At 35.2% G+C, this 24,019-nt stretch overlaps 1 protein-coding gene across 2 annotated transcripts in view; it reads right to left on the bottom strand.

Moving 5' to 3' along the window:
- Positions 1-1,159: 1,159 nt before the first annotated feature.
- LOC113236489 overlaps positions 1,160-24,019 on the bottom strand; it is a 38,818-nt gene continuing 15,958 nt past the window's right edge. The window contains exons 1-5 of one of the 2 annotated variants that reach the window (XM_026472583.1): positions 10,210-10,484; positions 8,542-8,683; positions 8,075-8,220; positions 3,314-3,433; positions 1,160-3,114 (exon numbers count right to left, since the gene is read on the bottom strand). In XM_026472583.1, coding sequence (XP_026328368.1) covers positions 2,663-3,114; positions 3,314-3,433; positions 8,075-8,220; positions 8,542-8,683; positions 10,210-10,348 — 999 coding nt within the window. In that variant the 5' untranslated portion in view covers positions 10,349-10,484 and the 3' untranslated portion in view covers positions 1,160-2,662. Of the gene's footprint in view, positions 3,115-3,313; positions 3,434-8,074; positions 8,221-8,541; positions 8,684-10,209; positions 10,485-24,019 lie in introns of those variants that run through there. The other variant, XM_026472582.1, reaches the window with a different exon arrangement.

Here is a 24,019-nt window from a genome sequence, read left to right as displayed (position 1 = left end):
AAATTATCATGTCATAACTTCTTTATTGACTATTGGAAACGTGTAAACAATATTGATAAGTAACAGTTCTAATTTATTAGTACCTGAGCCTAATAAATTACTTATTTACAAAACTTTACATCCGAATTGCGAGTAGAATAATTAATTAATATAACCTTACAATGCGTATTTATTAAAAAATTGCGTTTAAGTTTAGTTCATTTTAGGGGATTATACTTTTACTGTTGATATCTGTTTTTTATTACATCACTAATACAGTCGAACGGGTGTTTATTAATGATTAAACACAATATCTCTATTTTATTAATTTGCCGCTCGCATCACTATTACAGTCGCAGAAAATATAAAATTAAGCTACAAATTTAATGTGTCATTAACTGTCTTAAACTTTATCAAATACTAACGACAGCATGTTACTTAATGGATCTTCAAGTTAATGGACGATTAAACATTAACGGTGTTTTAAGAGCCTATAGTGAAAAACCTTGAAGTATAGTCCCCTTTCAATTATTAATAGTTTTGGATCTGTCACGCGAGAATAAAAAATAAACAAATTGTAAGTATATAATAACAACGATTTTAGATTTGATAAATTATATTTAAACAAAGTGCAGAACAGAATCATCGCCCTTTTTTATTTTAGTTTAGTAAACCTTATATCGATGTAATTTTCATAGTCTTAGTAAAGTTTTACATAATATTTAGTTAGGAATTTGGTGTTTTTTACATTATACCTTACAGTGAATCGATTATTTACAAAACATTCGATGAATTATTTGTTATAATTTTAGTATATTTTATCCCTTCAGAAAGAACAATGTATGTGCCAAACTTTTTTAACGACTAATTATTATTTAATTATATGAATTTTTATCTGATAAACTTTTGCAACACCTTAAGTTAGCACAGACTCTTATAATAAGGCTTCGCTTTGTATAATCAAGGCTAAAATCTAATGTCATTAATAAAAATTGCATATACGAGGTAGTTACTTGCACTTGCGAGGTTCTTCCTGAAAGGTATCGATATAATAATTTTTAATATAAACACTAAGGTTGGTGTTCTCTTATAACTTTACCTTACAGATTTTTTTTTTTCAAAACATTTTTTTTTATATAAAAAAGCAAAGAATTCGATGAATTTTTCATTGCATTCTGTTTGCTAAGGTCATTATTTTATTATATTACATAAAGTGCATATTTTATGAGGAACCATTAATTATATATGAGTTGTATTCTGGAGTCCATTTATTATTAACCTAAACTTATTCTGACTTATCTAAAAATACCCCTGTCCCTCTTACACCAATAGAGAGTAAACGAGAAATAAATATTTTTAAACCAGTTCAGAGAGTTACAGAATTTGAAATTCTGTTTAGTTTCGGTTATAGTTTTAAATTAGTTAAGTTATAATAAAACGGTCAGCAGAATCGTCACCCAGAAAACTGATCTAAGGGCGCTTTAAATTAGACGCTTAAAGCAGCGCTGCAGCAGAACTGTATTGCTTCACTAATTGTTACTGCAAAAAAGTAGCGCGCGCATGTCACGACAGTAGCGCTGATATTGTATAAAACGCGCTCCTCTAAGGCTTCTATAAGCGTCTAATTTGAAGGTGTCCTAACATTCAAATCTTTGTAATCACTTTATTATTTACAAGAACCTATACTATAAACCTATATTAGGTCCGATTCAGACCGAAAACAGAACCTCTTTTACCCGAAGGGATACTTGGTGTCCATGTGATTGCAGACTTATGCAAGATAAGCCTACGCGATACGCCTGTTTACCAATCGGGAGATGTAATTTGCATATTGACGTAGGTTTCTCCCTTAGACCCATTTCTTTCTTTCAGAAAATACATTCCTTTGTGATCCGCCGCGCTCAGGTAAAAAGCGGTTCTTTCTTTCTTTCTTAAATCTAAATAGTGGATTGTGCAAAGCGCTTAACATTGAGGTAATAAACTTACGATGCGTAACTGTTGACTACTAAATGACTAAGTGAAATAGATAAATAAGATCTGGATGTTAATAAAATGTACCTAACAGATATTTGTTATGAAACGCGTTTGGCATTTTCACACCGAATTATTGGCAGTATTAAATAACAAAGAATTTTTAAATGTGATCTCACACTAAAGGTGGTTGCATAAAGACGGTTTGGTGCGAGTAGTTACGTGATAGGCTCACTAGACCGCGTTGTTTTGAATCTGTCGAAAGTCTCCATTCAAGGACCGTCGTTTTGACGTCGTTGACAGTTGTTTTCCATGCTTCATTTAGTGGTGATATTGTGCTCAACAAAAAGTTACGAAGTGGAATAAAATGTTCTATTCGGTTTATTTAATTCAGTAGCATATTAGTGCCAAGGTCGATTCGCGTCTCACCTTGCGAATCAATAAAGGACAATTACAAAACATTCCCATTCAATATCACAAAACGACTATAAATCACGACACGAAGCGCTTATTAGCGTACTATCTATCTACATCCGAAGACAGCCTTGACACTGTTTCGCCCATTTCCCCATAAATAGCATACCCATAGCGCAAGTAACAGCTTCTTTATGTAAAACAAGTGGGAATTTATTGACACTTCAGTTAGTATCATGAAAACGCCTCGTAAATTTTACAAGGCCATAAACTGAACCGTCTAGTCGTAATACCATTATTATATTACGACACCACTCCTTGAAATAATTTTCGTTGTCTGTTCCTTCGATTTCTCTTCTTCTATTATTTTTGTTGATTGGATTTTCTTCCACGTGTCTCCTAACGCTTTGCTAAAGTGGTCGTCGACGCCTCCTTTGACGGATTGTGTCTTTTCGCTCTCTTTTAACCTTGACGTCTGGATTTGTCTCCATGTGTCGCCTAGGGCTTTAGCGAAATGATCGTCTACAGATAGACTTGCGTCGTCGACTTCCATAGCGATGATTTTAGTAGGTTTCGGTGGCTCCTCCGCCTTGAATTGAATAGGACTGCTTGCGCGGTCCTTTGTATTTGGTTTGGGTCCAGGTTGCACAGATTGACCCTCCGCATTTTTTTTAAACAGATTCATGTAATCATCACCGAGAGATCGTCGGAAATGTTCGTCAATCACTGGGTCACACATGGACATGGAGCCTGTAATAAAAATTTAAATTGCTTAGATAACTTTCCTTGTTTATTATTGTAGATAACCCCAAAATAATAACGTTGGTATAATCCCAATGATTAGATAATATTTAATTTTAAATATTTCTCGTTTTGATTAATTAATTTTATGAAGTGCTAGAAGTGCATAAGTCCGTTCGGATGGAAAAACAACTTTAAATAAACTTACCGTTAGGAATATCATTGCTCTTAATAACAGAAGGCCTGTTGTAGGGTGGCGGAGCAGGCCGGGAGCGCAGACGCATGTCTATCGGCGCCTCGTGCTTGCCTGGATATTCCGGCGGCGCGCCTGTAAACAATACGAGAACATTATAGTATAGTCTTACAAAAAATAAACTTACAAGTACAATATGAAAGCGTTAGCTTTCATATTTAGTATTTGTAGTCTATGATAAAACTGAGAAAGTCTTTAAAAATGCCTTCCGCACACAATGAAACAAAAGACAATCTGTGTTTCTCACAGAACTGGGACGGAATGCAATAGAAGAAACATGCATGTACATTCACATAGGTGTAGGTGGATTGCTCGTTGCCATAAAAAGTGCATTAAACACATTGATCCATAATGGACTTCGCTAAAATGGCGGCATTGATTTCCTATCTCAGAATTCATCCATTCTATCAACTAGCACTTTGCGCAGATCGTTTATTGTCTTTAGTAGATCTGGAATAACATCATCTATAAGTAGAATATAAAAATTTCCTCAAGTAACAAATTAAGAACACTTTCAAAGAAAAATAAAGGGCTTCAAGTTACATAAAAGGTGACAAGAAAAGTTGAACTTCTCTCGTTCCCTTGGCGCCGGCGTGGGTCAAAAAATAAAATTATGATAAAGTTTGCGCCTTATTTGGAATAATAAGGAAGTTGCGATTGAAACATATTACGGACGTGAACCTCACAACGCGACCTCAAAAGTTCGTGGAATTACATCTATTTGCCAATTTTATTTTAATCGGTTACCGGAAAGTGCGCGAAACCGGATTCATCCCCTAGTTTGCCATTCTTAGTGGTGGAATATTTTCTTCAATTTAAATGGGACCGATACTGAGGTACCCTCTTTCCAAAAAAATGCCGGAGTAATGGCCTAAAACACACACACACACACACACGCACGCACGCACGCACGCACGCACGCACGCACGCACGCACGCACGCACGAACGAACGCACGCACGCACGCACGCACGCACGCACGTCCTGACTTTAGTACTCACTGCAATCAGTGAGTACTGAAAATCATACTCAGGGCCTTGCCATTAGGGTCGTATTTCCAGTGTTTGAAATCATACTCAAGTCTGCTCAAATCCTGACTTGAGTATTGCAGTGAGCACTGAAAATCATACTCAAGTCCTTGCCATTACGGTCGTATATTCAGTGCTTGAAATCATACTCAAGTCTGCTCAAATCTTCTGCTGTCTGCTGACTTGAGCATTGAGTAGAGTTCTGGAATCCGACCTTAGGGTCTTAGGGTGCTACACCATGAGACCTGTAAAGGGCCCGAAACGTCGGTTTGTTTGAAAAAACAAATATACGCGATTTAAACCCGAAAAAATAGTTTCATTTCCTAAATAATTATTAACTTATTGGGTTTAAAAAAATACATAAATTTTATTAAAGCACTATAAAATATGACAGAATGTATGTCATGTATTATTTTCGCACGAATTCCAATAAAATACAATTTTGAATTAGTCACAAACTAGTACAGGTCATTGGGATCATTTGAAATACTTATTATACATGTATTAACTCTATATTAAATAAATGTTAATTGTTCGTTAATCACAAACTCGTAAAATTTTGAATCGATGTCTCGTGAGAATCGTTCGAAAGTCAAATTTGCACTTGAAAACGTCGTATTTTAAGCTACTGCTCGTTAATACTCGCTGACTTCCCTGATAAGAACGAGCCAGAAACTCTAGGAATTGCTATTTTCAAACAAACTTAAATGTTATGGAACTCTGAATCTTTGTGTGTAATCTAGTCTCATGTCGTCTTTCCATACATCTTTATCTAACACGTAGTCTTCAATTTTGTAAAGAGACTTTTTAATTAAAGTACTTTTAATTAAGTTTAGGAAATGATATTTTTAATATATGCTACAGAATCTTGTTGTAAAAACGTATACAGTTCCCCATAAAAGAATCGTTTACCTTAGTTAAACGAAATCATGGTACCATGAGTTTGGACTTAGTTCTAAGGTTAATATTATGGATATAAATATTATCTTCTTTCTTAATGAAATTATGCATATGTATGAAATTACGTTAAATCTGGTGAGCGATATGCTTAGTTCACATCCTTATTTACGTTTCGATGGCAAGTGTCAACACAACAATCAGCGATAATTATAATTATGGTAATTTTCAAAGTTCATTCCGTTCCACATTGGCATAAAAATAGATGATGAACTTAACTCTCTGGTGATAACGTTTCCGTAAGAAACAAGAGAGCGCTCAGCAAATGAGTTTAACGTACTACATAATTGAATTCTAGACCGCGCGCGATGTTACGTGGGAAGTGTTGTACCCCTTTGTACAACTCTAATTGAGTTTTAAGACTTATAAAACGTTAAGGTTGCCTAGTTTGTATGGTTTCTTTTATTAAAACGTTCTTTATTGCCTTTTCGTGATGTGTTCTATTACCTGAATGCTTTATTCAAACTGGAACGAATACACACGAAGACTCAACAAGAAATCATTATCATTCAAATGTTATTTACAAAAGTACTACTTTTAGTTCTTGTAATAACCTGTCATTTAGGTAAATCGATTTTTAGCTTAATTGAGTTACTAACATATCTGGGAAATGAGATCTACAACCCCCTCTAATCGATTTTTTATATCCTATTTTGTGTCAGTTTTATTGTTAAGCAAAATAAGCGTAATTGACATTTTTACTAGCAAAACAATTTTAGGTGCCAATATTTCGAAAGTTACCGAAACGCAAATTCGTTAGTTAAAACGAGGAGGGTAGTATGGAACATACGTACTCCATCGCTTTACCTTAAGAACAGTTTTCGATGTTATACGAGCAGAAAACTGGACGCGACGTGACTTGGAAAAGTTCCAATAAGGTTCAGTCTTGCCGCCACTTGCTACGTAATCCCCAATATTCCAAAATTTATTTTCATGTAAACATAAATATTATTTTTCCAAGTTGAAAAACAAGGCTGGGTCAGATGTTTGGTAATCAATGAGCCGGTACCAACTGAATGAGCTCTGATGATATTTTATAGACAGATTGTTTATGTCCTGGATACACTAGTAGATACGGTGCTGCAGTTCAGCCGTCGTGTAAGCGCCTTTGCGCACTGCATCTGGGGGTCTATTCTCGATCTCCGTCCGACATCCGTCCGAAACAATTACTGTCAAATAAGTACTATTCGACAAAATTAAAAGACAAGTATCAAGTATAAAGCTTCATTCGCATCACGTGTCTTTTCATTTGGTCAAGTATTGCTTATTTGGCAGTAATTGTTTCGGACGGATGTCGAACGGAGACCCGCTGTTTTTCGCCTAATAAGAGCGTTTGCGCACTACGTCCAATTCGTATCAGGGGATCTACTCTCGATCTCCATCCGACATCCGTCCGAAACAATTACTGCCAAATAAGCAATACTTGACCAAATGAAAAGACGCGTGATGCGAACGAAGCTTCATACTTGACACTTGTCTTTTAATTTTGTCGAATATTACTTATTTGATAGTACGTTGGACGTAGCGCGCAAACGCTCTTATTAGGCGAAAAACGTTGACGTTGTCTCTCGTTTCTTCCATTTATCAAACAAAATTTGGCCCAAATAGGAATTCCACCTACCTTACCTATCAAGTTTAAATGTATGTTATGATACTATCTCAGCTCGAATTCAACATTTTCCTGTACTAATACGGTTCATTTTACTTGGGTCGAGCGGCAGGGCACTGGCCTTATCACAGAATCATTTTTTTTTACAAACGAAATTAAAGCCATTTGGAAAATGTATATCGTATAGCATACGTGTTTTATTTAATTCAGTGGATATAAAAAAAACATTGATATATGTAAAGTATCTATTGAATATAGCGGTTTTCTTTTAAAATTTCGAGATAAGTATGTGTTTTTTTTCTGTCGTGAATTTTTTTGGAACCGTGTTTTTACATTTACCATTTTAAAAAATAATAACATTTTAGCGCGCATTTTAAGAATAGGCTGGAAAGTTTCCAGTAACTAAAACAGACGTAAACATCATATCTAAAATCAATATAATGCCTTTAGAGATATTGCACGCGAAGGTAACAGCAATGAAAAGGTGAAATCCATAAAGAAATATTTCATATCATCACGCGACGCTCAGAAGGTTCTCAAGTTTAAGACAAAAATTTAAAAAAACTGTTTCTTCTTTGTACTATTATTTTCCTGTACGTCGGGCGAACCCTGGGCAATAATCGGTTAGTACCTTCGCTATGCATGCCATATGGCAAGCATTACAGTGTATGTCGTCGATACGACAAGAATGAAAATTTTTAAACGAGTCTTATTACTTCAAAGCTTTGTCATCAAGGTGTTAGTCGCATGTAAGTCAATTGCGGTAGTGGTAGTCAATAACCAACGATTATAAATTTGTTGTTCAAAATAGGAATTTGAAATATATGCCTTATGCATAACCTCACACGGTTCCTGCATAAATGATTTCGCGGTGGTTTGTTGTGTATAGTGTGTAACGTAGACTTAAGACCTATGTTCTGTCATATCTTGTGACTCGTTACCTGAACAATTGAAACCATCTCTCTCTGTGTGTGTGTACATAGTAGGGCTTTAATAACGCTTTAAGTCTATTAGAAGATTACTGATGATTATAATAAATTGCACATTTTCCTGAATTACTGAGACAGCTTGTTGATAGCATGACACTTCCATTATCAATATAGTTATTGGCGCTTTTATTTACCTTTTCCGTTAACAGCCAAATTAGTGGGAGCCTCGTCAATCTCATCGGATAGCTCTCCGTCGCTGTGGGGCTGCGCACGCGCCACCGACGCTACGCTGCGTCGCTCGTTGAACGATTGCGACCGCAGCGCCATCTTGCCACTCTCTCTGGAAGATGGAAGAGATTATTAGTGTTTACCTTTATTTTATTGCCAAATAGGGTATTGATTGAATTTCACTTTGTATTGCACTACATTTGTATGAAAACCATAATGTACACTCGTCACAGCAACTAATGTTTTGGCTCTTAAAGAGAATGTTCTGGGAATTTTCTAGAAACCTATAAGTTGATACGATAGAAACAATATTCAATGAAGAATTTGAAATATTCAAGAAATTAATTCACGATGTGGTTATAAGATCGAGAGAGTGCCGAAATGTGTTGATCATCTAGGGATTATTTTAGGCTTTTACATAAAATAAACTTACCTAGGCCTATAGTCAGGTAATCTAGCAGATCTTCGTTCCCGTCTCCATTTGCCAGTCAACTCCTTAGGCTGTGCTCGTGGTGCTTCGGGAGACAATGTGCGGTCGCCTTCCGATTCTCCACTCGATGCCGTACTAGGGCTTTCTGCAAAGAAGGAAGAAAAGTTAATAAAGTCACAGGATTTCAGAAAATAAAAGGAAACTATATTTAATTTAGTTACGTGAAAAGTGATCGTAATAAGGAGACAATGCTGCATATATCCTGTTTTATTCGATATTTAATTAACCAAGAACGGAAGAAACCTACAATTGCTGACAAGCTTGAATCTTTCTTTCTTTTTTCTTTAGTTTCTTCTACTGCCAATTCGCACATAGATGCTAAATATCAACAAGTGCTTTGATTGAGACGACTTAAATAAATGATCCGTATAGTATGCAGTAATATTGCCTACATAGTAGTAAACCTACATATTTATACATATACTTCTGTTATTTTAAGACCATGTGACAATGTAAGTAGTTATATCATCTCATCTATAGTAGCTCTTAGTGTACGGCGGCCCTAATTTGGGATTTAGGTACAACTCTGTACCTTGTCTCTTGCAATAAATATATTAATACTATTAGTGAGTAAGACACGAGATCGAACTGAGTATCTATAGATATATCGTGTTCTTAGGTTTCAAAATAAAAAGACCTATACGCGGTTTATCTACATATGTTTTTGAAAGGTCGAGACGAAGTCTTCTCAAAAGACAGGATTTTCTACAATAGTCAATGTTAGGAACAATAAAGCTACAATCTAGTAACTTTTAACATCAAGCCGTTTTTTTTCTTTTGCCAAACAACTTTGTCTGAAACTAGAAAATCCCAGTATTTTGGAGCATCAGAGCAACAAAATTAACTCCGGGGCATTACCCACAACATCCAGACCAGAACCAATTTAGAAAAATTTCGAAATTGTTCTTCCTGGTATCGTACCCAGGACCTCTTCATCTTGTATCCACATTGCTAACCGCAAGACCACCGAGGTCGTCAATTTATTAGTAACACTGAATATATACTATGATATTTCCATTTTATTGATGTTCTCATATAAGGGAAAATAATGCAAATAGGTTATTTTCGTTCTTGTAGGGAATTTAACTTCAATTTCCCATAATGTCTTTAGTGATTTCTTTTATACATAGTTATTATAAACTTTCTGCTTCATTTGGAATACCCAATTTCTCGCATCAACTCCCTTTAGTTGCTATCTAATTTTCTGAACGAAAATGATCAATTAAGGTTCTAACTTTGTGAACGAAAATGATTAATTGAGACAACAGTGATATTAATTGAGCTCGAGCGATCAAACAATTTAGAACATTTTACGTTGTTGTACGAAAATGTAAAAAAAATAACTGTGCCGAGAGAATATTTTAACAAGTACTACTTTTGCAAATTTCTTAAACAAAAATTTTTTAGGATCATAACTGTCCTTGTTATAGCTAACGCATTTGCAATTTGGTAACTTCCTAGATTTTGACAGCTTCTTTTTTCATGAAAAATATAAATTACACTGCTTTTGCTTAACAATAAAACTGAAACTAAATAAGACATAAATAACCGCTTTTAGGTGGTTGTAGATCGAGAAGAGAATCGCATATTGATCAATGTATAACATCATACCTTTCTGAGGCGATGACAACCATGGCTGCCACAACGGCACATTGAACTTAGGCGACTGCGGAGGCTCCATAGAACAGAGATGAAGGTTGCTCAACGAGTTGCGAGCCAAGAGAAACAGATAGTGCGGTAGTTCCATCATCAAGGCTCTTAGCCAACACTATTGGTATGCAAAATTTTACGTAGTCTGAAGACTAAGAAACATATTTCGAAAAAACTCATCAACAAATACCACTGCACTAGACCAACACCGTTAATAACAATTTAAACTTCTTATAATTTGAAATATATATTTCGAAAGACCAACACTAGTTATAAAAGTCCTCTCTGCACCACTTCACTATTGAAATTCTAAAATCGAAATTTTAAATCAAGAACACTTTTAAAGTCACTAGGGTGAAAAGAGTTCCTATAGGAAATCTAAAAGGATATCCCATTAGCGTCTCACCACAGGTAACACTGAAGGCCGACTGAATAAAAAATGAACTGGAAGAGATTACATTGGAATAAATAAATGAGATGAACAAAAAATAAAAACCCAAAAAGGAAAAAGAGCATCACGCTACATCCACGCGGCCGGACGTTGCGGCGCTTCCTTCGAAGCTTTATTTCACAGGATGATGTACAAATAACACATTAACTCTCACATTACACGGGACGTAACAGAATACAGAACGTTTAAAATCACTGCTATGATTTAACGAACAAAATAAAGACAATCAACCGCATAAGACAATGTCTTAATCACTCCGTTAAAAGAACAAAGATGTATCAAAGTGCAACGGAAGCATGAAGTCTATATCATTTGCAAGACAAAGAAAATTTGTTGACACCACGGATTTAAATGTCAATTTAAGTGTCACGCAAAGTTTTTGTATTATAGATTTTGTAACGAGTGTTGAACTGCACGCGGTTCGACAAACAATATATAATAAATTTATTAATTAAGAAATAATATTATTATATCCATATGAGATAACCGAACTGCCGAACGAATTTATTGATTAGATCTATCTTAATATGCTATTATAATATATAATTGATAATTTTAATGCTGCATATTATTCCGTCTAGACGTGAATGCATTGAGATTTCGATAAAACAAAATGTTGATTGGAAATTTCTACGCGTGCGAAAACAAAGATTTAAATGAACCTAATGATCATTATCAAGAAAAATCGCAAATATGTCGGTAGGAATTACGAATATTTCCGATATAGTTATCGGCATGCGTTTTAGGTACATTGCATACCTGCTATTAGGAACTGATAACATGAGTGAGTGTATTTTGCTGGATGATTAACTAGTGCATTACGTGGAAAACGGATGGACTTTTCGCCAAAAGTGATTTCTTTCAGGAAATCTTTTTTTTTATAATATCAAGTGACGGGACGAACATGTCGTGCGCCTGATGGTACGCTACACGCCTGTCCATAACAGTTGCAGTACCACTCAGAGCTTTAAATCGCAACGACCTGCGCCATTGCGCCCAACACCCTGAGACATAATTTGACAAGTCCCATGTGCCTGTAATTTCACCAGCACACTTCTTACACTTCAAAACCGGAACACAGTAATGCTTACATTACTGCTTGGCGGCAGAAATAGGTAAGGTGGCAGTACTTCCCTGGACGAACTCTTTCACAAGGCTCTACTGCTACTAAATCCAAAGGAAGATAAAAGTACACATCAATGTAGTAAACGACGTAGTCAACGAGAAGGATATTAAGCACAGATACTTCTAAACGTTATCATTTTTCCTTTGATTCTCCCGTTTAGAAATAGAGCAACCTTTATATGGGATACATCAACCTGTTCGGCCCATTCATGAAAGTGCGTGAGCGCAGGGCGCGGGGATTAATGAACGGCCCGCGCATCCAGTCTTCACCCCTACTACCTCTCAACGTATACATGTCCTAACAATATTCGCTTCTAACTCTAGCAACGTAAAGTATGAAGTAGTTTTAAATGTAAATGTACGTTAAGTTTTTACAAAACAGTGCTTTGTGAGTTTTAAAGTAAGGTTTAGTTTTATTTGCAAGGATGTGATAAGATTTAAAATTACGATGGTTGTATCCTTGGAAGGTTGTGTTTTATTTTGCGGGGGGGAAAGGAGAGGTGTGAGAGGGGATGGAAGAGGGGATATGGACCTGTGAGGAGCCGCGCACAAGGGCCGTGTAGGCATTAGCTTTTTTATTGTCTAATAGAGAAAAGGTAAAGGCCCGCCGACAACGACAGGTAACGTTTGGCGCCGCTTGCTTAATTAAGTCTGGGATTCGGCGAAGAAATGAGAAATTAATGAATAGATTATTGCAGTTATGTATGGGAAAGACGGTAAAGTCGTTAAAGCTGAGCAGTTATGAGGCAATTTAGCATGTAAGTAGGTTTTAGGTTTGATGATTAAGCATAAGGTTTCAAATTTAAACAGCATGTAACGTATCTTAAGCAAAACACAAAACTAATAACAGTTGCAGTATTATAACATTGATAACAAAAGCACGTTAGTTAAACTCGAATGTTACTATTATAAATGCAGGTATTTTAGTCAGAAGCCTGGTAAAAGTTTGACGTTTCTCGTTGGGGAAATTTAAGTTTGGTAAAGATGCAGTGCTCTTCACCAATGTTTATGAATTTATTGCCAATTATATAAGTATTGGCTTTTGTCTGGAACTTTAATAAAAATTTAATCTCAATTTTAATTTAAGAGAGATAAAGGAACATTAAACTCTTCAAGCCCTAAGCGCGGCCTCGCGCGTTCTAAAGGCAAAGCAGTTTCTGACCGAGTGGAGTATAATTAAACAGGTTGTTGCTTTATTTTCCGTTTATTCTTTTTTTCTCTTTGCTTTTGAGGTTCATTCAAGCGAAGCGCCACGGGCACCGTGTTGTATTCCGACCACTTGCTATCTTTGATTCGTAAATATATCAGACAGGAAACTGTAATGGATGCTTTATCAATATGAATAAAGTGTTCCTGTTTTTGTGTTGAATTCATTGAATATTTCTAAAAATGACTTAGAATTGCTTTTCAACTCACTGAATTCAATTAATATTTTCAATTCGTTCTTAGTTATGGATAAAACACTACAGACTGCATTACTGGCTGCAATAGTTAGTATACTTGTACGATCAGATGAACCGTTAAATTGTTGGTTTGCATACCATAAGTACAAAAAAGTATGACAATATTTTATTGAATAAGTTTAATGATGAGTTTTTCGAAAAAACTGCAATGTGTCTACGGATTAACCTAACCGGAATTGATAGTTGTAATATAGAACGAAAGGTATAGGAACTAGTAATGGACGGACAACGGCACATCTTACTACACATTTTTGTTCGAAAGTCGCCTCCAGTACAATGGAACATGATACGTCATGTATGTATGTGTAGCTTGATGTGCTGGCGTGTGTACCTTGACAGACGGTTATGTAGAGTATACAATATGCAAGCAAGTCAGGCTTTCAAATGCCACTTACGAAAACTATGGTCCAAAGTGTCATGCTTGATATGCACTTGACTAATATGTAATCAACTGTAATAGTTGAAAGTACGAACAAACCTGTTCGGCCAAAAGTACTAAAAACCGATTTCATTAAAATCGATTTGTGAACCAAATGGTGTAGCCAGAAGGCGAGGATGTGTGTAATTCAGTGAGCGGACAGAAGCCGCAGGGCGAGTATCCGATTCTTATTATTTATCCATTCTCAAAGGCTTTAGGGAATATTTATTTGCACGCACTTCGTATCGTATATTATACTTACATGCAAACTTACAGACATTACGGTTCAATTATGTAGTTTGGCAGCGTCTCTCTACATTCGTGTACAGTAGAGTACCGTCATCATATTACCAGTATTCATAAACAACAAAAAATAATTTAAGTACCTATTAGAGATGTACGCCGATACTAAATCGTCGGCAGGGATAACCGATAATTTTTCGTCGGCGTGGCATGCATATGTTCATGAAAAAAGTAAACACTAAAAGATTGTATAAATCATCATTTATACAAACCAACCTTCGTATTCATTTTTTATTTTTTTTTATTTAGCAGGTAATTCAACTGCACAACAGAATTCATGCGCCATCTAGCGAGGGAAACCGTCAGTATGCCTTGAAATGGGTTCAATTTAAGTAGTATGAATAGGAAGTACAGGGTCAAGAGCACGTCAAGCTTGACACTTAAGTTAAGACTTAAATCTAACACTACATCGCTTACGATAAAAACGGTCCAAAAAGCTTGATGTGCTCTTGACTGTACGTAGACAGGCGTAACTAATATTAATAGTAAGCTGATACTTCATTAAAATAAATTTCCGCCACGCCGATTTTACGCCGGCGTAATTCATCGGCGGGAGTGGCGTGGAAAAAGCGTCGACTGCGGCGGCGCGGGGCGTACATCTCTAGTATCTATTATTATATTACCAACGAATTCCTAAGTTAAGTAAGTAGGTATATAATTGTTTGTTCGTTTTGTTAAAAAATAACATACGCAGAATATTTCGTTTTGTATAGAGAATCAAATGCAAGATTTGGACATTACATAACGATCGCATTCCGGTTTGATTACACTGCAGCGCATTCTTGCATATTTGAAACATTTGCGACAAGAATGTCATTACGACACGCAAAGGATGCCTTTGCGTTTCGTAACAAGTGCTATCATTCCGCGTTCCTTCGCTTCTACATTGTACGTTTGTTCTATAAATTAGTTATCTCTTTGCCAGATTATGTATTTCTCGAGCAATACAACAGGATATATTTAGTTAAGAGTGGATATATCTTCTACGACCGTGTGCGGTTGGTACACGGTCACCTAGAACATCTTTCACATCTACCACATAAGACTGTGAACAAACATGTGCCTTGTCTTGAATTAAAAAACAACAAAACTGAGTCTTATAATTCTTGGAAAGCCAAATGATAAATGGAGTTGTTAATCAGGTCTGTTATTTCCATCTTTATCCATTCCATCCATTATTATGTTAAATCTTATAGATACATGCGTATGCTAAGACATAGATATCGTTGATCCCTACATTCTCCTTCCAATATTAAAACACAAACAATTGAACGATTTTAGATTTCAAATTATTTGCATAAAACATAAAGACGCATTGCATATTAAATTTGATTGAAGATCATGTTTTTATAACCAAGACATTCATATTGTGAAAATAATCTATCTACATTAGTTTGGGTCATTATTGATAAAAACATCGAACGAACTCAAAGAAAAATTCCGTCGATGCGGCTGGATTCGCACCTGTTTGTCAAACCGGATGCCCAACAACCACACTAATTTCCTGATGTCAAAGGAAGACATTTCCTGTACTATGAGTACCAGAGCAACGGAATTCACTCCAGGGCACCCAGATACCCAGACCAGAACCAATTTAGAAAATTTCGATCCCTCAAATTGGTCCTACCGGGAATCGAACCCGGTACCTCCCCGTACATCGCCCATAAACCTAATCGTTGGGCCACCCAAGTCGTCAAACATAACATAATTACGCATCAAAGGTTATGATCTTTTCGAAATGTTCTTCTATTGATTGACAATGACCGAATTTATTAATTTTTTTAATTTCACTAATCTACGAACTAAAATTTTAACGTCAAGAAAGTAACCAATCAGCAACGACCTGTTACTTGATTGCCAGTCTGGTCGGTAAGGCAAATTAAATAAAAACTGTAAAACACTCAACTCCACCCAATAAACTTATTGAATCGAATATTGTGAAGTTCATAGTCAGAATTCACTGGAACCTTTATTAAAAACAACGTAGCGTCTCAAGAACGAGTTCATCCAGGGAATAATATATATAAGGTTTTGAAGGGTAAAGGTGACATAGGACTTGTCAACTTTATGCTTCAGGGTGAAGGGCGCAGTGACAGTGCCCCTCAGATCTTTGCGATTGAAGAGTCGATACTACAGTTGATATAAAAAAAGGTTATATGTAAAGTACCCATTGAATAGAGCGGTTTTCTTGGTAAGTAAAATTTCAAGGTAAGTTTGTGTTTTTTTTCTAACGTGAAAATGCTTAGGAATCGTATTTTCACACCATATGCTAATTAGTGTATATCCTCAATTTTACTATATATATATTTTCCAAAGTAATTCATTCAACACTTCCACTGTTATGCGGAATCAACCAAAGCCATTTGAGGTTGTAGCGACTTTGAGTGACACAGAGGCACCACTAGGCGCAAGACTTGTCCGTCCCGTCATAAACAGACCTAAAACAGTTTAAACAGACCTACCAATGCCCTTAAGTTTATTTCAATTAGGTCTTTTCAAGATTGCGTATATGTATCTTAAAGATATCCTGAAACTCTCGATGTGATGACGTCGGCGAACATCTAAGACCCGGTGCTGCATTATCATACACTACACTCACTACAGTGATCGGATGTTCGGGAGCTTATTTACCTAAACATCCTGGTTTTTACCGCCCACGAAAAAATAACATGGCCATGCCGTTTTTTGAATAAATGTGGCTGAGTGTAAAAAACCAAAAACAAAGATCTGCATCAAGCACATAGAAGAATTCGTAAGGTCCGCCGGTTCGTTCCGTGGCTTAGTAGGCACAGCGTCTGGCACGGTTTGCTAGAAGACGTTGACGACGACGTCATGGTTTGAGTTCTACGTAAAACTAATTTTTCCAAATTATTCGATGTACATTTTTTCCGTATTCTTTACTAAAGAATTGTTAGAATGTTGTTTTGTAGTTAATTTGTATTAATTAAAATAATTATATAATATTAAAAATTCATTCGGAGCACCTGGGATTTACTAAATTGATTTATAGGTATATTTTTATTCGGAAAGACCCATATTATTTTTTCGTGGAGACAAAAGTGAAGTTTAGATAAATAAGCGCCTGATTATCCGATCACTAATGATAACACAATCGTCGAGTCGATTGTTCATAACAAAAATAATGTTATCCACAGTGAATTTTAAATGCAAGTCATTTTTCGTTATGAAAATTGATTACATTATTATTCGACCCGAGTCACAAGTATAATAATATATTCATGAACCTAGGTATTACTAATCAATATCATTGAAACCACATTGTTTTACAGCCTCTGAACGATGATATCACGCAAAGGTTGGTTTCTAAGATAATTCAGCAAAGTCATTAAGTAATTTATAAGATAATTATGTGGTTAATAAAAATGAAGTAGTTAAATGATGGTTTTCCTTTTATTGATGTGATTTTGGGTATCACTCCCGCCGGGGGGCCTGTTCTATTTAGGTTTTGTACGATGCGCCTGATATTTTGATAACATGCACACAAGGACACATATTTTCACAGAAGAAAATGTTTCCCCCATTTTTACAAATTCAAATTTTCAACAAGGACATACGGAAATTACGTTTATACCAGCTCCACAATAACATTCAATTAATAGTTTTTGATCAATCAATGAAAATGCAAGATTGCTCGGATTATGCGTCCGGGAGCGTATTTTTAACATTTTGACCTTAAAGATCATCATAATATACTAGCAGCATGTTAACATTATTCAAATGGTTTGCGTGATACTAGTAGCTTCTGCGCCGGAGACACCCGCAGGCTGCGCAAGCGCTCATTTGAATAGTAATTCATTCCGAGCCTGCGGCCGCGTTTATAAACACGAACATTCGGTAGCTACGTAACCGATAATGCTGAAATTGTCGCAAATCAAAAACTTACGAGCGTCTATAGAAATATTTACGTTTACTATAGCTGCATAGATAACCTGAAAACACGAACTAACACAAAGGGCGGAATAGACAAACAGTGAACAGAAGAAGTCTAGACAGACGGACAGTGTTTTTTTATAGCTAGTTAATAAACCTTTGTCATAAACCTCGTTCATGGCAATTTCATAATATCCACAGAAATGTTATTATAGACGTGTATTCATTGCCCTAAAATGAATTTTTTAGGATGACGAAGAACAGCCATTTTAATTTTCTGTCATTATTTTTCACAAAAAAGAATAACCTAGCATAAAATCTACATTTAATTTTGGACTGTGACATCATTGTAAGACAGTTAATTTCTTCTTTTTAACTTTTTTTATAAAATCAAGTGACGGGACGAAAAAGTCGTGCGCCTGGTGCCAGAGCTTAAAATCGCAAAGATCTGACACTGCCACTGCGCCCCTGATCTAGAGACATAAGTTGACAAGTGCCATATACGCCTGTAATTTCACCAGCACCCTTACCCTTCAAAACCGGAGTTTTTTTTATATTTTATCGAAAGTTATGCTCACATTACTGCTTTGCGGCAGTTATTTCTGCCGCTGTAAATAAGGTGGCAATACTTCCCTGGACCAACCTTTACAACAAGCTCAACAGCTGCTAAACTTATCTTTCAGAGACATTATGGGGCCTGGTTTGTAACGTACTCTAAAAGCATGCTTCTACAGGACAAAGATTATCCACATTGTGCGATTTTTGGTAAACGTTTGGCATGATTCTGCACAGAAGTGTGAAAATTATTTTACTTTGCAGCAAGTATCTTTGGATAGATTAGGGTAGATAATAATTTACACTACAACAAATTATCTCTATAGCACTATAACAAAATTTGTTAACATTATGTTCTTTGTACATATCATGAAGCGTGAAATCAAATATGTAGCCCGATATAGCAACAGGGTGATGTGGGTTTACATAACAAAGGTTGGTAATTGAGGCGTTTGGCGGATGTTTGTGGCGAAAGTACGGAAAGTGCGCCCGTGCATTTATTCCGCATTCTCCGACGATGGTTGGAGTCGGTTAAAATGCTATTTCAGGAGGTGAACTGTTATACATTTTATTTTTAGGGTTGAATACATTTTGTCTAGTGGCGTTTGTTACAGTAGTGTACTGTGCTCATTTTCGATCATTCGTACACATTCCACAGCTGAAAATGGGTATAGAACATAGAACTTGTCATTGATATTTTGACTAGGTACTACTACATATATGGGCTTATAATTCAAAACAATTCGAAAACAATCACAGAATACAAAAAAAAAATATCACATTATATATTGAATTTATCCCGTGAAAATGGTTACTTTATGCTTGAAACACAAATTTTGACCTTGTTATACATGTTATTGCACAGTTTGATAAATTACATACCTTTTTCCTATTGACTGTGAATCACAACAATGATAAATAATAATTTGGGGAAAAGGTCTAAATTTCAAACTGATAACACCATCTATACGTGAAGTCAGAAAACTAGGTCGTGAGGCGCCATCTAGTGACAAATTTTATAACCAAAACGCGTAAAGGAAGATGCCATCATAACGACGACTCCCTTCAGAGGGAGACACTGTCGATTACTTTTCTTCCAGAACGAACCTTATTCCCTACCAACTGTGGGGGTCCACTGAGTTCTTGTGGGGCGAACTCGGCCTGCGGCACATCAGTTTACGGCAGCGCGGTGCGCTGATGACGCTTTGGGCTTCGCCTTTCGCCAAAGATTCATATAGTTTGATTGTAGTAGTAATAAAATTTAAGTCATAAGTAAAAACATGTATGCAATAAAAACATTTTGAACTTTGAACTAGGTTTCGCAATTAAGCGATTTTCGGCAACGATAACAATTCTTGTGTGGTGGTTATTGTGTAAAAATGGCGGGAAATTATTATGTTAAAAGTATGCCAAGTTTTAGTCGCCATTTTGGCTTTTTCGTCACAAGCAATTTGAACTTTAATTCCTTCCATGACACTCCTCCGAGGGAAGGTACTCAACCTTTTAGGTACCTTGCTTCACGTGAGAGAAATAATGTTTAGAATCACTATATTCGTGACAAAGTGACATAATTGCATAATATTACTTTTAAAGTAAGCACATTAATATTTTCTTTAACTGGTGATTTCCAATAATTTTGTCTATGAATATGCAAACTTTATAACACCTTTCTAAATAATTTCATAACATCGCAAACTTTTATACAAAGTATTAAAGAAATAATATTAACTCCATATACAATATTTATAATATTAAAATGCAGTAAAGAAATGAAGTTTATCCTGCTTATGATATGAAACGAAATCTTGAGCGGTTGGTGCTAAATACCTCACGGTGATATTCGAAGCCAAAAAAATGTCGTTAAGGTATCAAGTATCAACCTGTACCTATTATGTGTATTTTTTGTTAATAATGAATGGGTTATAATAATTTTGTAGAACTAAAAGATGTAAATACAAAATAAGAACATAGAGCCTCGTTGCGAAGAAACAGTACATTTTGCATCTTGTGCCCGGAAATGGAAATATAAAAAAAGCATTTGTAACTTTTTTATTTATACAAGATAAAAAAAACATCATGTACACATAAAAATTGTGGCGGCTATCTATGGAAAGGAACGTTAATTCTGTCATTTTTGAAAATTTCTAGGTCTACCCCCGTAGCATGACGGACGCGTCCCGATGCGCTCAGTTGCGTGAACATTTCGCCCGTGACCTTCGCGGAAGACGGGCATTTTAATTATCAGAAACAAGCACCGGTAGACAATTAAACATAATTTTAGTTCATGCTCTGTGACGCCAAATTACTTGCTCTTACTGACTGTCTCAAACATGAAAGCATCTTTATTTCATAGGCAAGAAAATTACACTTGAAATCGTCAAATTGATAAGACATTACTACTCGTCTGCAAGGCCTCTCTACTTACTTTGCTCTTTTGTAGACAGAAATTTGTTTACATTTATAATTTACAATACTTAAGGTGAAGTGAGATCCAAAATAGAAGTTTTGACGTATTACGACCATACGGAAAATCAGTTTTTTGTCACTAAAAATAACGAGTTTAATTTGATTAAAGCAGAAGATATAATATAGTACCGGTACTGAACCATACGGCTCGAAATCCATCGAAATCGATGTCCTACAGACTTTTCAATTTTTACGACGCTTGTCTATGGAACAGTTTCATTCAATTATTATTAGAGATATTCGTATTTCAACGAAATTTTCTCTCCCTTGTTCCGTAATAAATACGTTAGGGGACTAGGAGCAAATTTTACTGTAAGAGAGTATGTTTTATTTCTAAATGACAAAATTTAAATATCGTGCAATGGATTTCTCCGCGTCAACCTCATACTCCTCAAAGCCTAGGCAATCATGATACCATTACGCCTTAATTCAAATATATGATAGTTAGAAACTACCTAAAAGAGCTAAAAGGATGACTTCCATAGATTGTTTAACCTTTTGTGCATAATTTTAATTTCACGGTACGTTTCAATCTCGTAAATGAGCAAAGGAGTGCACGAAAGGACCTTCCTCGCGCGATATACCGTGTGTTGTGTATGTGTTTTTAAAAGGCGTGTGCATTGCACTTTATATGAATTTGACTTTGTGAAAATTCCTCTCAAGAACAACCTGTGTATTTTTATTCCATGTATTAACTAATGTTTTCTTATGAAAAAATACCATTCTTCTTAACATAAATTAGATTTTCCTAGTACGATGAATGGAAGTTATTCAAACTGTTAAAATAATTACACATTGAAAATTGTACCTTGCGTTGTTGACACAGTGTTAAAATTTTTTGTTGTTGACACAGTGTTTGTATATTAGCTAAGCAGCAATGAATGCAGAATGTGCAACATTTTTTTCGAGACACGCATAGCTCCCGACATGCGTAATATGTAATTAAAAGAAGTACATATACGTATATGTAGTATTAACTTTTCTTTTTTTTTCTTTATATATTTAGGAACGTTTGTTACAACGTGTGTCAGTTCCTGCGAATCCTAAACTGTTGTTCACATATCTAGGTTGATGGAAAGTCGATTCAACGATACCTCTCATGAACACTACCCCAACTTACTTTTTGAAACTGTTCTGTTTTTATTTTGCTTTTTGTTTCTTTTTTTCATCAAAATTCGTTTCTTTTTTTCAATTTTGTTTTAGTATTTTTTATTCTTTTTTTACGAAATTCCGGGAACATAACATTAGTAAATAAATATTTTGTTTACAAAAATAACAGAAACTACCCAAAATAGAAAGTTGGCTTAGTGTCCACTGGAGGTACCAAAATAGTAAAAATTTTTTTGACCGTTTCGTGTGGGGATTGCCTAATTTACAATTTATAGCACCTACGATTGTTCTAACCGAATCTGCAGGTCTGTCGTCAACGCCGCCCTCTGTTGCTTGTACCGGACTCATTCCAATAACAAGTGATATGTATCTTCCACTACACACACCCCATAATTAGATTCTTTTTTCATTAAGGCGTGTCACCGGAGAAGGGGGAACAACTGATTTGCTAGATCAAATACTTTAGGTATTCACTACGAAATAACGGTCTTACAAAAATATATAATACACGTAAGGATATTGTATAAGGAATGTGCTACACGATAGGATGTACTTTATATGATCATATATAAAATCCTGAAAACAGGCCACAATAAGAGTCTAAAACGAATTATTTAAGAATAAAATATGTAACTCTGCACATCATTTTTATGTGGAGATATTTCTCTTTAAGTACTCAGAAAACTTGCTAAATTTGGTTTTCAAATGGAGCCCTATTAGTTATTAAACTCATATATATCCCAAAGTTTGCAAATTGCCCCGCAATTTAACGACACACTGCCCGTTGCCCCGTCTGTCGTCATCGGGCACTTGTCGACAACGGATCAGGGGATCTACTCCCGTTTTTCGTCAGACATCCGTTCGACACAATTACTGTCATATAAGTAATACTACTAAATCGTCGGTGTCAATTTTCCTTGGGCTGTTCTTATTTTATTCATATTAATTTACAGCGCGCTGATTGCAGGACGGGAGGTCCCAAAACTTAGATCCGCGTTTAAATGCTTCGCCTTAAGAAAGCAAAACTGTTTAATGGACACTACAGATGTTATAACTGTGCCTGACTATGTTGTTAAAAATATGTAGAATGAAAAAATCAGTCAAATATAATTGCCTTAAAATATTTCGTAATTTATCTTTGATTGCGATAGCGATAACAAATCTAGCCTTTGTTAGGTTAAATTTTGTGTTTTCCAATATTCACGCTTATTATTTAGATCCAAAATGCCATAAATCATAATATTTAAAAAATATTATACTATTCAGCATCATTTTTACTGCAGAGAACAAAAAAAAGAGATGTAAAAGTTAAAGGCCTATACTAACATATTAAAAAATATATTTTTTTATTATCGTATCTTATTATAGCATTTGAAATTTAGTAAAAAGATATATGTTTTAAAGATGATTCGAAATTATGAAGATATTTATTTTCGATTTTAATTTTGACTAAAGATGACAAACAATCGGAAAATTAAACGATTCTATTTGACTTTTTTGATACTGATATTTGATATTTGCCCTATACAAAAACATGGCACGCCATTGCCAATGGTAGCATTTTGTTGTTCCAATTGAATTTATCAATTTATATATTATAATTTATTAATTATAATTATCAAGGTATATATAACATGATAATTATCAATGATAGTTATTGCTTTGAGTCTAGGTTTTAAAATTGGAATTTGCTATTCAAACGTCACTTTCTAATACAAATCGATCTCTACGGATTTGTTTAAAGCCTTTATATTTAGAAATAACTTACCTTGTCTTATCGATTTTCGCGTTTGTTATATATTTGAAAAAAAACTATATTTTTTCGGATCTAAATCGTTTTTTCAAACAACGTTCCGAAAATAAAAAAATAAATATACGCGATGTAGATCCGACAGTAAAAAAAAAATAGTTTCATTCCCTATTACCTTACCTTCTCTATGACATTTCAAATTTAATTTGAAAAAGATTTTTTAGAATTGGAATATTCCT

This window comes from Hyposmocoma kahamanoa, unplaced genomic scaffold, assembly GCF_003589595.1.
Source record: "Hyposmocoma kahamanoa isolate Upper Pololo Valley unplaced genomic scaffold, ASM358959v1 92, whole genome shotgun sequence".
Taxonomy (NCBI): Eukaryota; Metazoa; Arthropoda; class Insecta; order Lepidoptera; family Cosmopterigidae; genus Hyposmocoma; species Hyposmocoma kahamanoa.
This window is presented reverse-complemented; position numbering and strand designations above follow the sequence as displayed.